Source organism: Zea mays, chromosome 5, assembly GCF_902167145.1.
Source record: "Zea mays cultivar B73 chromosome 5, Zm-B73-REFERENCE-NAM-5.0, whole genome shotgun sequence".
NCBI lineage: Eukaryota > Viridiplantae > Streptophyta > Magnoliopsida > Poales > Poaceae > Zea > Zea mays.
In genome coordinates this window covers 35,087,621-35,101,263 of record NC_050100.1, presented here as the reverse complement: position 1 = coordinate 35,101,263, position 13,643 = coordinate 35,087,621, and the positions used below count along the sequence as shown (strand labels likewise).

Sequence of the window (13,643 nt, the reverse complement as noted above, 5' to 3'; positions counted from 1 at the left end):
CTCCCTCTCGCGCCGCTCTCCCGCTGACAGCCCGGGCCCGCTCGTCAGATCCCTCGTCCCGCTCATGCCTTCACCGGTGCGTGAAGGGTATTCACCCTCATCACCTGGTGAGTGGGATGATCAGGGACTCCCTGGTTTAGGGGAGGGCCTAGGTGATGGCTCAGCCGGGTTAGGTGTGAGCAGAAGGATTGTCCTCTCATATAAGGACCGGTTTGTCATCCTTCACTACCTGTACTCATGACAAGTACAACCACTCGAGACTGTATGGGTAGTCACTCAATCTGAACTTGTACGGTCCAAACCCCAGGGTTATGATGGCTGGGGAGCACCGGGAGGATAAGGAGGGGGAATGTTTTGTCCGGTTTGGACATGGCGGTGGCCTGACTCCTTCCGGTATAACCGTTAAGGTAAGGACATGCGAGGAAAGAAAGAGATTTGGTTTCGGGTCTCATTGGCCATGAGATCGCAGAGCCGGACTAGTGGGTAAAGTGTACCCCTCTGCGCAGAGTTCAAACCTATTCGAATAGTCCGTGTCCACTGGAATGGACGAGTCTGGTATGGCATGACAATTAGTGTTTTTACAACATCCGCGAACAGGGAAATATGTGTGTGTGTGTGTGTGAGAGTGTGTCTCTGGAAAAGAAAATGGTGCCACGGGAGGGGGAAGCTCAGTGGTGGTTAAACAACGTGTCATTTCTATTTCCTCGGGAAAACCCTAAACAATACTGCCTTTCTCTAAGAAAAAGAAGAGTGACTTCAACTCCACCATAAGAAGCATGTATGATATATGTCTCTTTCTCTTTACGGGAGCCGGATGGGCTTGCGGAATACCTAGTGTATTCACCCAGATATTATTTATGTTTTTCAGCAGTTGAAGACTTCTTTTCTGCTATGCTTGATTGAGGGGGGCTGTGTCTTCACCCAGTTCTGCCTGTGGCTTGGGCTAGTTCATCTTCTACTGCGCTCTGTATTCTGGCTCTCTCGAGCTTGTACCCTGGTATTGTACTAACATTTATTCAAACTCTGTACTATTTGAAGTAAGGAATGTGGTTACTAGCCTCCTAGGACTAGTAATTGTATCACATTTGAGTCCCAAAGGATCGGGACGCTTCACTTGGTTGTACCATTACGATGTTGTTGGATCCACTATGTGACATATACGTGCATCATGTTGTGGCTCATGATTTATGGAAAGTCCTAGACCAAAAATATCTAGAATTAGATATTGTACGTAAACTTTATATTAATGACTAGTACAAAAATAAAGGATGGTCGGTGACCGTCCTGTCGTGGAACATGCTCATGAGATCCAACTTTTGGTGAGAAAACTTGTGCACTTTGATTGTATCCTGTCTGACAAGTTCGTGGTTGGTGGCATCATTGCCAAACTACCTCCAATTTGGAGGGGTGTTGCCATGGCCCTCAAACACAAGGAGGACATGACTGTTGAAAGTCTAATTGTCACGCTTAATGTTGAGGAGAAGGCAAGATCTAAGGATGTGCCTCATCCTGGTCTAATAGATAGTGGCCCCTCTAATGCCAACATGGTGGAAGGCAAATCTGGTGGGAGAAACAAAAATAAGAACTGGAAACCAAGGGCCAAGCATAACACTGATTTTAAGAAGAAGAAAAACCTTGCAGACTTGACTTGCTTTGTGTGCAGTGAACCTGGTCACATAGCCAGAAAATGCCACAATAGGAAGGGCAAGAAGGTGATGGTCACAAAATTGCAAATGTGGCTATTGCTGGCGCTAAGAATTCTAGGTATGTTCCTAAAATTCTCTTAGCATGTTCATCCAACGATTGGTGGTTAGATATCAGAGCTAATATAAAAAGGTTGTTCTGATCTAAATTTATTTTCTTCTTATTAGGCTACCGATAGTGGCACCATCTTGATGGGAATGGGTCAAGGGCTACTGTACATGGAACAGAAAGAGTCAATCTAAATTTGACCTCTAGAAAGACTCTCTCTTTGAAGAATGTGCAACATATTCCGGGAATAAACAAGAACCCTTTTAATGGTTCTCTTTTATGTCGTGATGTCATTAAGTTAGTGTTTGAGTCAAACAAAGTTATTGTTTCGAAATTTGGTTTGTTTATTGGGAAAGGTTATGATAGTGGTGGTTTGTTCTGTATTTCAGTGATCGATGGTTATAATAATGTGGCAAACTCAATTTCATTTTCTGAATTGAATGCAGGAGAGGCTGCTATTTGACACTCTCGACTTTGCCATATTAATTTTGATCATATTATCTGTTTGTCTTAGCTCAATTTGATTCCTACAATTTCTGTTGTTAGGAGATCAAAGTGACATTCTTGTGTGCAATAGAAACAACCACATACACCTTTTAAAAGCGTGGAAGAGAAGAGTCTGGCACCTCTAGATCTCATTGACTCAGGTTTACGTGAAATGAATGAAATTTTGACTAGAGTAGCAAAAAATATTTCATCATATTTATTGATGATGCTACTAGATATTGTCTACTCTATCTTGTTAAAACGAAAGATGAAGCTCTTAATTGCTTTAAGATCTATAAGCAGAGAAAGAAAACCAAATAGAAAAGAAAATTAAACGAGTTAGGTCTGATAGAGGACGAGAGTATTGTCAGGGATAAGATCCTCGGTCCCTAGGGCCCATCGGTTAGTGAGCACACTAGGGAAAGGGCTCTGATAACTAGGGCCTGCTAGTCAGCTAGAGGAGATATGTAATGTCTGCCCTGGAGGCGCCCGCCCCCAATGAACCTCACGACGCCGACCCTAAGGTCGGGCATGGCAGAACCTAACAGGGGGTCGGGCGTGCCGGAGGGAAACCACTCGAGTGGGTCCCGTGCTTGGCCTGAGACCGACCTGATATAGGTGACTGGCCGCATTAACTGCGCCTAGCGAGGAGCCACGGTGGAGGCACCGGTCTGCTTCACACTCATGACCTATGAACCTCTCGGACCATGGAGCAATCATGACCTACAAACCCCTCGGACTGTGGCACATTTATGGCCCGCACCCCTGGCCTTTGATGCACTCATGACCTATCGGGACTAGCCTAGAGTGAGTAGGCCACTGGCAGGGTGCAACAGGACGAGCCACGTTGAGCCCTAGGCTATGAAGGCCAGGGGTCGGCATAGCCCAAATGATGGCGCTTAGGACCCACACTACCCGCACCGTCCACCATAAAGAATATGAGACAGTCAGGCGACCCCGGGGCCCACAAGCACACGTAGCTTTACCCTAGGTAGAACGCTTAGTTTCATCCTTGCCTGATGGATCCTTCCAGGGCAAGCCACTGCTGGCTGATCCCTCTCTCGGCCTATAAAAGGGAGGGGTTGTCCCCCTAGGTTGGGGGCTGAGTTCTTTCGGATGCACGCACAAAGACGGACCTCAGACGAGAAGACACCTAGAAGACTTTTGTGGCTTTGTTTCTATACATGAAAAGGGCTCCTGACTATGGGAGGGCTTTACTTCAAGAATTACAACTTCTATTTTTTAGCTTCGCCATAAAACAACTCCAACATATTGTTAAGGTGGGTTCCGAGAGTGTTCGGCTTGCACATGGACTATAGCTTCTGTAATACAATCAATTTGTGTGAGTTTTCTTAATTACCCTTGATGATTAATGAGACGTAAATAGGTTGGGTAACCAATGTCATGGTGAGTAATTTCCGTGCAACATCATGAGGAGGTATGAAAATTGTGTTTTTGAAGCACCCTTTGAGGAGCTTCAAAAATTTCATAAAGGCTCTATTTCAATTTTTTAAAGCTACAGCTCGTGAAGCTGACCTGTTTGGATATAAAAATCTAGAACAAACCTAAAATTCTTGAAGTGAAGTCCTCCCAAGCGGGGCCTATAGGTTTAGGTGGTCGAATGCTCCTTCTTGCAAAATCGTATGGCGTTGTTCCGCATGCTCCGTTCGTTGGCGGAGTCGGTAAGCGGTACACCAAACAAATTCTAAATTTAGTACAATATTGGTACAATTCTCGTGTGTTACGATGGCACACAAATTATCTAATAAAATATTACAGCACAACTATTACATAAAAATATATTTATATGTGATATATGACCATTGATACATATGCTAGTTTTTGTCAAGTATTTGTATAATTTATATTTTCCCTTACCAATTTTAGTAGTGGTGGCGCAAAAATGAGAGTGATCGATGTGATATAGCGAGCAGGGGTACGACGACGTATGAGAAAGGGAGGGGTAGCGGTAGCAGAAGTGAACAATGAGAGATAGGAACAAGAGAGAGGAACTATTGGGACTACACAACATGAGTGGAGTGAGGTGTGCCACATAGACTGATCAGGTCGATTGTGTCATACTGCCATCCCAATACGTGGGGAAAGGAAGCAAACATATGACCTACGTATTTAGCGCGTGAAACACGATGGTGTTGAAACCGTGAATATTAGTACTATTGAGCAATAATATCATCCGGTACAATTATCATCCGGTACAATTAACTTGGACATCCTAGCTGGTTTGCGTATGCAACCATGTTGGAAGCGTGAAAACTGTTGTTCTATGTAGCAGGGAAATGATATCATCCGGTTTGCGTATGGATCATGGCCCCGTCGACATCTCTTTTTCATAGCCGGGCAAAAAGTTTTGCCATTAGCATAACTGATGGGTAATTTATTAGCATGTAGGAGGTTACTTTAATTTAATTTTTTCCAATTAATGTAGTAAATATTAGGCTTTGAGAATTAACGTTGGCCAAATACTAATACAGTAGATGAGCATATAACAAATCCATTATCTTAGTAAACTGTATTTACAATAAAATACCAATAAATGAATTATACTTTTTTCTAAAAAAAATAACATTATTGTGTCATTATCCTAGATATTGTTTTCATCCTCGTTGCTAAGATCTCACGTAGCGGCCGGTCAGGCACGGGGATGAACTTGACGGCCCATCCAATGGGCCACGACACCGCGGCAATGGCGACACAGACACCCCAATGGGCCAAGCCAAGCCTCTGGGTGCCAGCAAACCTCGTGAGCAGCTCCACCATCAGCACCTGCATGGCGATCGTCACGGCGATGATGCCCAGGAACATCTTGTTCCGGAGCACGCCGGCGAAGACGTTCCTGCGCTCGATCTCCCGCGCGTTGAACTCGTTGAACACCTGGCAGAGCACGAAGGCGTTGAAGATCATGGTGCCGTTGGCCTTCTCGCTGATGCCGAAGATCTCCCGGCCGCGGTACTGCAGCGCCAGAAGGACGGCGACCTGGAACGCCGCCTGCGCGGCGAGGTTGCGCCACATGGCGTTGCTGATGAGCGGTGCAGTGCGGCCGATGGGCGGGCGGCGCATGAGCGCCTTGGTAGGCGTGTCCGTCGCCAGCGCCAGGGCGCCCATGGTGTCCATGATCAGGTTCACCCACAGCAGCTGCACGGTCGTGAGCGGCATCTTGCCAGAGGTCATCGCCGACACGAAGTTGATGATGAGCGCGGCGACGTTGACGGTGAGCTGGAACTGGATGAACTTCTGGATGTTGTTGAAGACGCAGCGGCCCCACCGGGTGGCCGTCACCACCGTGTCGAAGTTGTCGTTCATGATGACGATGTCGGAGCTCTCCTTGGCGACCTCGGTGCCCTGGATGCCCATGGACAGGCCCACGTCGGCCTCCTTGAGCGCCGGCGCGTCGTTGGTTCCGTCGCCGGTGACCGCGACCACGTGTCCCTTCTGCTTCAGGCGCTGCACCAGCACCAGTTTGTCCATGGGCAGAGACCGCGCCATGACGCGGATGCGGTCCACGATCTCCAGCTGCTCCTCCGGTGACATGGCGCGGAACTCTTGCCCCTCGATTACGATGGCGTCGTGGTCGCTGTTTGAGATGATTCCGCACTCCTTGGCGATGGCACGGGCCGTGAGGACGTTGTCGCCCGTGACCATCTTCACAGCGACGCCCGCCTTGGTGCAGGCCTCAATGGCAGACCTGACCTCTGGCCGGCAGGGGTCCTTCAAACCGACGAAGCCCAGCAGTGTCAGCCCTTCGTCGTCGATCTTTGAGTGCTCGCTGTCGACATGTTTGTAGGCGAAGGCGATACACCGGAGGCTGGCGGCCGCCATCCCGCTGATGATCTCTTGGAGCTTCCTCCTCTTGCCCGCGTCGAGTTCGCGTGCCGCGCCGTCTGAACCGACATACGCAGAGCAGCTCGCCAAGACCATCTCCGCGGCGCCTTTCCAGTGCGCGGTCAGCGCGCCCGTCGCGTTGTCCCTTATCATCACGCCGCTGCGCTTCTTGTCGGAGTTGAACGCCTCGACGTGCAACACCTTGCAGCTCCTCTTGAGCGCGTCGGCGTCCATGCCGAGCTCCGCCACGGCCCAAGACAGCAGGGCCTTCTCTGTCGGGCTGCCCGATATCTCCGGTGGCGAGACGTTGTCCGGCTTGTACACGCTTCCGGTGGTGTTGAGCCCTGCTCCCTGGCGCAGAAAACTGACGACGGCGGCGGCGACCGTGGCCGCCGCCTTGGGTCGGTCGGTGCCGACCCAGAACTCCGTCACCTTCATCTGATTAAGCGTGAGAGTGCCCGTCTTATCGGTGCAGATGGCGGTTACCGAGCCCATGGTCTCGCACGCCGAGAGCGTGCGCACCAGCGCGTGCTCCTTGACCATCCGCTTCATTGAGAAGGCCAGCGTGAGCGTGACCGCGAGCGGGAGGCCCTCGGGGATGGCCACCACGATGATGGTGATGGCCTGCTGGAAGATGCCGACGAGCGCGGTGAAGACGGTGTTGAAAGAGACGTGGTGCCTGTCGAACGTCGGGTTGCCCTGCTCATCCCTGGTGCTGCCCGTGAAGTGGCGCGCGGTGAGCACGGCGAAGACGAGAACCGCGACAGCAATCCCGACCTTGCCGATGCTGGAGGTGAGGGCCTCGAGGCGCTCCTGGAGCGGCGTGGGTTCGGTCTTCTCCCTGGTGATGCTGCCCATCATCTCGCCCCAGGCGGTGTCCGTGCCGACGGCGGTGACGAGCATGTGGCCGCATCCGTCGATGACCTTGACGCCGGAGGCGAGGAACGGGTTCTTCTCGGCGTCGATGTCGACAGGGTGCGGCTCGCCGGTCATGCTGGACTCGTCCACCTGCAGCGCGTGGCCCTGCATGAAGACGCCGTCCGCGGGCACGGCGTCGCCGATGTTGAGCACGACGACGTCGCCCACGACGACGTCGAAGATGGAGAGCTCCTGCCTCCTGCCGCCCCGGACGACGGCGACGGTGATGTTGTCGGACTCGGTGGCGAGCCTGTCGAAGCGCCTGGCCTGGCCGTGGTTGCTGACCGCGGACACGGCGGCGACGAGGAAGACGGCGAGGAAGATGCTGACGCCGTCGTACCAGCCGTCCTTGAGGCCGTGCTCCTTGATGCCGAAGCCCAGCGAGACGGCGGCGCAGACGAGCAGCACGAGGAGGAAGGCGTCGCTGAGCGCGTCCCACACGTGGGTCCAGAACCCCTTGGGCTTCCTCCGCGGGTACGTGTTCCCGCCGAAGGCCTCCCGGCGGAGCCGCACGTCGCGGTCGTCGCCGCGGATGCCGGTCTCCGCGTCCGACGCCAGCGCGGACGCGATCCCGGCGGCGCCGCCGAGGCGGCGGAAGCAGTCGTGGCGCTTGTCCTTGACCAGGCACCTGAAGCCCTCGTCGTGCGCGGCGACAGAGAACTCCGCCGGAGCGGCGTCGTCGGACCGCGACGTGCTGGCGGCGGCGCCGGGGCCGCAGCCGTCGTCGTCGATCTTGATTTCGACGTAGGAGCCGGTCCGGCGCAGGATGGCGCGGGAGAAACTGAGGCGGGCCAGCCTGTGGCACGTCCGGATGACGTTGGTGGCCTTCCTCCACTGCTTCGTCCACCGCAGCGGGTCCGCCGCCGTCGCCATTGTGCCCACCCCGATCAGGTAGTCGGCGCACTCCATTTGTTCACACGAATTAATGAAGACGAGCCGCCTACACCGATGAGAATTGGGGGGACAAAGCAAACTCTCGTGAATCTATAGAGTGCGCGGATATGAAGCTAGGAGAGGCAATGGTTTATTGATTCCCAAAACCCGGTCGCGGAAACAACTGATCAAGTGCTCACGGCTTATACGGGAAGTTGAGAACAGCTGCGGGTAATCTGGGAGAGGAAGATGGCAGGCACCACGCGCACTAGTATCTATATACTCCCAGCTACGAGGAGATCGGCGAAGCTGCCAGGAAGCTGCGCGCAGCTATTTTGAGGCGATCGGGGCGTTGCTTGCCCAGGAGTTTATTAGCTGTTGCAAACAAACGTTGGTTCAAGGGAAGCTGCAAGGGAAGTTGTAAAGCTTTTGTGAATTGTGAACGAACGAGACAATTCCAGCTCAACTTTGGCGAAATTTGTAAGTAGTAGAAGTATACATAACATTGGCCATTTGATGGGCTGCTGCTGCTAATTGGTTTCGACGCGCGCTGTTCGCCAGCAGGCCCAGGCTGGCTTGGCGGGGCGACGCGGGGCGTACGCGAGGACGATGGATGCGCGTACGGACCCATTTTGCTTGTGGAGCGCACGTCCATGGCCGACCACAGCCCACCGCCACCGGCCCACCGCCCAGCTGTAGTTTTCTAACAACATGCCGTCACGACTTCATGCGCCGGTCGATGTTAACACCAACTTTAATTACCATCTACACCGTGCATCTTCAAAGTCCAATCGAACACGAAACTATTTTTAAATGACATTTGGTGGACGGACTTTAAATTCCAAAAGGGCTTGAATTCAAAGTATAAGCCCGCGCAAGCAAACACAACTAGCGCGGTTACTATTTTAAATGACTATAGCTTTGTTTGAAAAAGAATTAGCACATTTTCAATCCTGTTTTATGTGTTTTCTTTTTGTCCCTCTTCGCACGCCATGAGCATGACTGGAAGGTAGCTCTGTCTAGTGTGGCTAGTCGCAGGCGGTTCCGCTCCTGTATGCGCTGTTCCCCAAAGACCGGTGCTTGTAGAACAGAATGATGATGGGAGACCCGCCCGGCCCCAGTATGATCCTGGTGCACGCACGCTCACGTGACGCGTGGCTATTCTATTTTCTATCTAAGGCTCCGTTTCAATCTCACGGAATAAACTTTAGCTTCCTGCTAAACTTTAGCTATATGAATTGAAATGCTAAAGTTTAGCTTCAATTACCACCATTAGCTTTCCTGTTTAGATTATAAATGGCTAAAAGTAGCTACAAAAAGCTACTAAAGTTTATCTCGCGAGATTGAGACAATGCCTAAATCTACAGTGCCTAAATCTACGACGGCGCGTCGGCCCAGCAGCGATCGACATACGAGAGGCAAAACTCCGGCGCGCGCGCGTGCGAGTCCACGTCGCAGCCGTATCAACAGCGACGTGCGGCGGTTTGTACGGCGGTGCTGCTGACCAATGCTTTGCTTCGGCTCCTAGTTAAGGAATCCGTAACCGCTGTGACATGCTCCTGACGCGGTTTCGTCGTTGACGCGTTTATTTCCCCAAAGCCTTTTGCGACGCGGCTCCGTGCCGTGACAGCCACAGAGCGCCACCTGAGTCCCAACACACAAACACGTTTACTTAAACCAGAAATGGTACTTCCAAATTTCTCTTAATAATTAGCGTGGGTTTGATTTATAGGGAATAATTTTTAGTCCGTTTATTTTATTTTATTTTATTTTAGTCTCTATGTTGTCAAATACGAAAACTAAAATAAAGTTTTGATTTCCATATTTTTACAATTTATACACAATTTAGACACAAAAATGGAATAAAATGGATAGACTAAAAATTATTCCCTAGAAACCAAACACCACCTTAATCCTACCAAATAGCTTACTTTTTATCTCTTACCTCTATTAGTATCATCTATATTTAGCATAAAGTTTTTGCATCCTAAATCTCAATTCTGTTCTAGTATAATAATTCTAGCAATCTAAATACAAGGATGGTATGAATAATTCTAGCGCTCTATGGACTTAAGCAAGCCCAAGAGCATGGTATGAATGCCTTAGAGGTTTTCTTATTTCTAATGCTTTTAAGGTTGAGATCCCACTCTTTTCACAAAGACTTGCAACAGTGATCTCTTTGTTTGCCAAATTTATGTTGATGACATAATATTTGGTTCTACTAACCAAGAGTCTTGTGAGGAATTTAGCAGGGTGATGATGTAGAAATTCGAGATGTCGATGATGGGCGAGTTGACCTACTTCCTTGGATTCCAAGTGAAGCAACTCAAGGACGACACTTTCATTTTCCAAACGAATTACACTCAGGATCTTATCAAGAGGTTTGGGATGAAGGATGCAAAGCCCGTGAAGACACCGATGGGAACTGACGGGCATGTTGACCTCAACAAAGAAGGTAAGTCCGTTGATCAAAAGGCATACCGGTCCATGATAGGTTCATTACTTTACCTTTGTCCTAGTAGACCGGACATTATGCTTAGTGTATGCATGTGTGCCAGATATCAATCCGACCCCAAGGAATGTCACCTTGTGGCCGTTAAGCGAATTCTTAGGTATTTAGTTTCTACGTCTTGCTTCGGGATCTGGTATCCAAAGGGGTCTACCTTTGACTTGATTGGATACTCAGACTCTGATTATGCCGGGTGCAAGGTTGATAGGAAGAGGACATCACGGACGTGCCAATTTCTAGGAAGGTCCCTGGTGTCCTGGAGTTCCAAGAAACAGACATCCGTTGTCCTATCCACCGCTTAGGCCGAGTACGTTGTCGCAAGACAGTGTTGCGCGCAACTACTTTGGATGAGGCAAACCCTCCGGGACTTTGGCTACAATCTGAGCAAAGTCCCACTCCTATGTAACAATGAGAGTGTCATCCGCTTGGCGGATAATCTTGTTGAACACAGCCGCACTAAGCACATAGATATCCGGCATCACTTCCTAAGAGACCACCAGCAAAAGGGAGATATCGATGTGTACCATATTAGCACCGAGAACCAGCTAGCCGATATCTTCACTAAGCCTTTAGATGAGAAAAGGTTTTGCAGGTTGCGTAGTGAGCTAAATGTCTTAGATTCGCGTAACTTGGATTGATCTATAACATACATGTGTTCTATGCCTTTAATCATGTTACCTTGTGCATTTAAATCAGTTATTGTTTATTTATGATGCTCAAGTTGTACAAGTCTCTCCGAACCTCACAAGTCCGATGTGCACATATTTAGGGGGAGATATGCTACAACTTGATCCCGTTGAGACTAATGTGTTTGTTTGAGTACACTTGATGTAGTCTCGAAGGTACATTGAAAGGGAAAGTGAACTTGGACGATGCAAAGTCTTCCACTGCACTCCGGTATTAGTTTATCTAACTCCAAGTTCATACTTATGCTCTCATTGCCTTTTTGCTCTTATTTGACATTTTGTGAGGCAATGGGGTTAAAGGGCCAAAAATGTTCCCGTTTTGGTGCTTCATGCCAAAGGGGGAGAAATTAAGGCCAAAGCAAATGGATTAGCCAACCACTTGTGAATTTCAAAAATAGTAGAGTTAGAATTTGCATTTTGCCCAAATCATCTTATTGCAAAATTTGGTCTCTTATGGGGGAGAATTTTGATTATGGGAAAAAGGGGGAGTTTTCGGGCACTTAATCAATTTTACTCTTGGAATATCTCTCTATGTGCCCAAACAAGCATGTTTGACTTAGAGATAGGAAAATGAATTTGATTTGCAAAAACAAACCAAGTGGTGGCAAAGAGTGATCCAAATATGCCAAATCCTAGGTAAAAGGTATCTGTTCTTCAATTTGAATTGATATTGCACTCCTCTTGTTGCTTTTTGATGTGTTGGCATAAATCACCAAAAAGGGGGAGATTGAAAGGGAAATGTGCCCTTGGGACATTTCTATAATTGTTTTGGTGATTAGATGCCCAACACAAATGTATTGAACTTGTATGTGCTAAGTGAGCAAGAAGTGCAAATCAAAGACAAGGTACGTTTCTAGACTTAGTGAATTGTTTTTTTAAGAACTAACATGTTTGTCCAAGTGCTAGAAACAGTGCAGAGAAAAGAGAAACGAATTTGGAAAAGGATTGGCTGTGAGCAGCCAACATCAGCTCGGGCCTGGCACACCGGACAGTGTCCGGTGTGCCAGGCTGGCCGACGGTGAACCGACTGCTCTCGGGAAAAGGAAAAGGCGACATGACTATAATTCACCGGACTGTCCGGTGAGCCAACTTCACCAGTGGCCAATGGTCGTCCGCGCGATCAACGCGCGACACGTGGCCAGCTCCAACGGTCGGCTGGGTGCACCGGACTGTCCGGTGCGACAACCAGCCCCAAGGAGCAACGGTCGGCTATGCCCGATATGGAAGGAGATCGCGCACCGGACATGAACAGTGGCTGTCCAGGGCACCACTCGACAGAAGGCAAGATTGGCCTTCCAAGTTGGCCTCCAACGGCTCCTAGCTGCCTTGGGGCTATAAAAGGGACCCCTAGGCGCATGGAGCACGATACCAAGCTTACAAAAAACATTCTAAGACTCTTAGACTCCGCCTCCACGCATTTGATCAATTGTGTTAGTGATTTGAGCTCCGTTTGAGTTGCGTACTCCCTGTACTATGTTTTTGAGCTCAAGTCTTGGCTTGTGTGCGTGTGTGTGCTGCGGATTTAAGTCTTGCGCGTGTTGCTCTTCCTCTCTTACTACTGTGCTTCTCTTGTGACAAACTTGTAAGGGCGAGAGGCTCCAATATGTGGAGATTCCTCGCAAACGGGAGAAAGACTATGAGGAAGAAAGCCGTGGTATTCAAGTTGATCATTGGATCGCTTGAAAGGGGTTGAGTGCAACCCTCATCCATTGAGACGCCACAACGTGGAAGTAGGCAAGTGTTACTTGGCCAAACCACGGGATAAAAATCACGTGTCTCGTGTGTTGCTTCTTGTGATCGTTTTGTCCGCACGAGCGTGTTCCATAGCCACCTGAGTTTACTAACATCTTAATAATCAAGTTTGTGGCTATTTAGTCTTTGATTTTACAAGATCACCTATTCACCCCCCTCTAGGTGCTCAGAAAGTCACCTAGAGGGGGTGAATAGGCGAAACCTGAAAATTATAAACTGTGAACACGAACTTCAACCGAGGTTAGCTTTAGAATCAAAATAATGAAATCGGAGTGCGGAAGATAGTTCTTCTTTCCACGAGTTGCTCAATCAATGTGGATAACTTTTTGGAGCTAACTTAAAACGATAAGCAAGAGAACTTAGAGAGAGAGAGGGGAGAGGAATTAATAAAATCGCAATGCATGATTAACACAAAGACATGGGTGATTTGTTTCCCGAGGTTCGTTTTCGAAGAACCTATCCCCGTTGAGGAGGTCACATAGGCCAAGTATCTTTCAACCCTTTCCCTCTCTCAAGCAGTCACTTAGACCTATTGAGTGCTTCTTCTTATTCTCGAGGGTCACTTAGACCCCGCAAGGATCACTACACAATTAGGCGTCTCTTGCTAGCTTTACAAGTCACTGAGAGTTTAGAAGGAGAGAAAGAAAGCATGATCAACAAAGCCAAGCAACAAGAGCAACAAGAAAAACACAAGATCACACTCTCTCTAGACTTTTCAAGGCACTAATCACTAATGATAACTAGTCATAGTTATGGCACTTGGAGGAGCTTGGAACTTTGAATGTGCCTTGGATTGTTGTGCTTGCTCGTGTATTGAATGTGGATGA

The 13,643-nt window shown here is 49.1% G+C and overlaps 1 protein-coding gene across 1 annotated transcript; it reads right to left on the bottom strand.

Moving 5' to 3' along the window:
- Positions 1–4,734: 4,734 nt before the first annotated feature.
- Positions 4,735–8,335, bottom strand: LOC103626217 (calcium-transporting ATPase 7, plasma membrane-type). Its single transcript, XM_008646621.3, has one exon. The coding sequence runs from the start codon at positions 7,903–7,905 to the stop codon at positions 4,825–4,827; it is 3,081 nt and encodes a 1,026-aa protein (XP_008644843.1). The 5' UTR covers positions 7,906–8,335; the 3' UTR covers positions 4,735–4,824.
- Positions 8,336–13,643: the final 5,308 nt, after the last annotated feature.

Bases quoted from the DNA above. Each gene is read 5' to 3' on its own strand.
- LOC103626217 (XM_008646621.3), bottom strand. From the start codon at position 7,905: ATGGAGTGCGCCGACTACCTGATCGGGGTGGGCACAATGGCGACGGCG.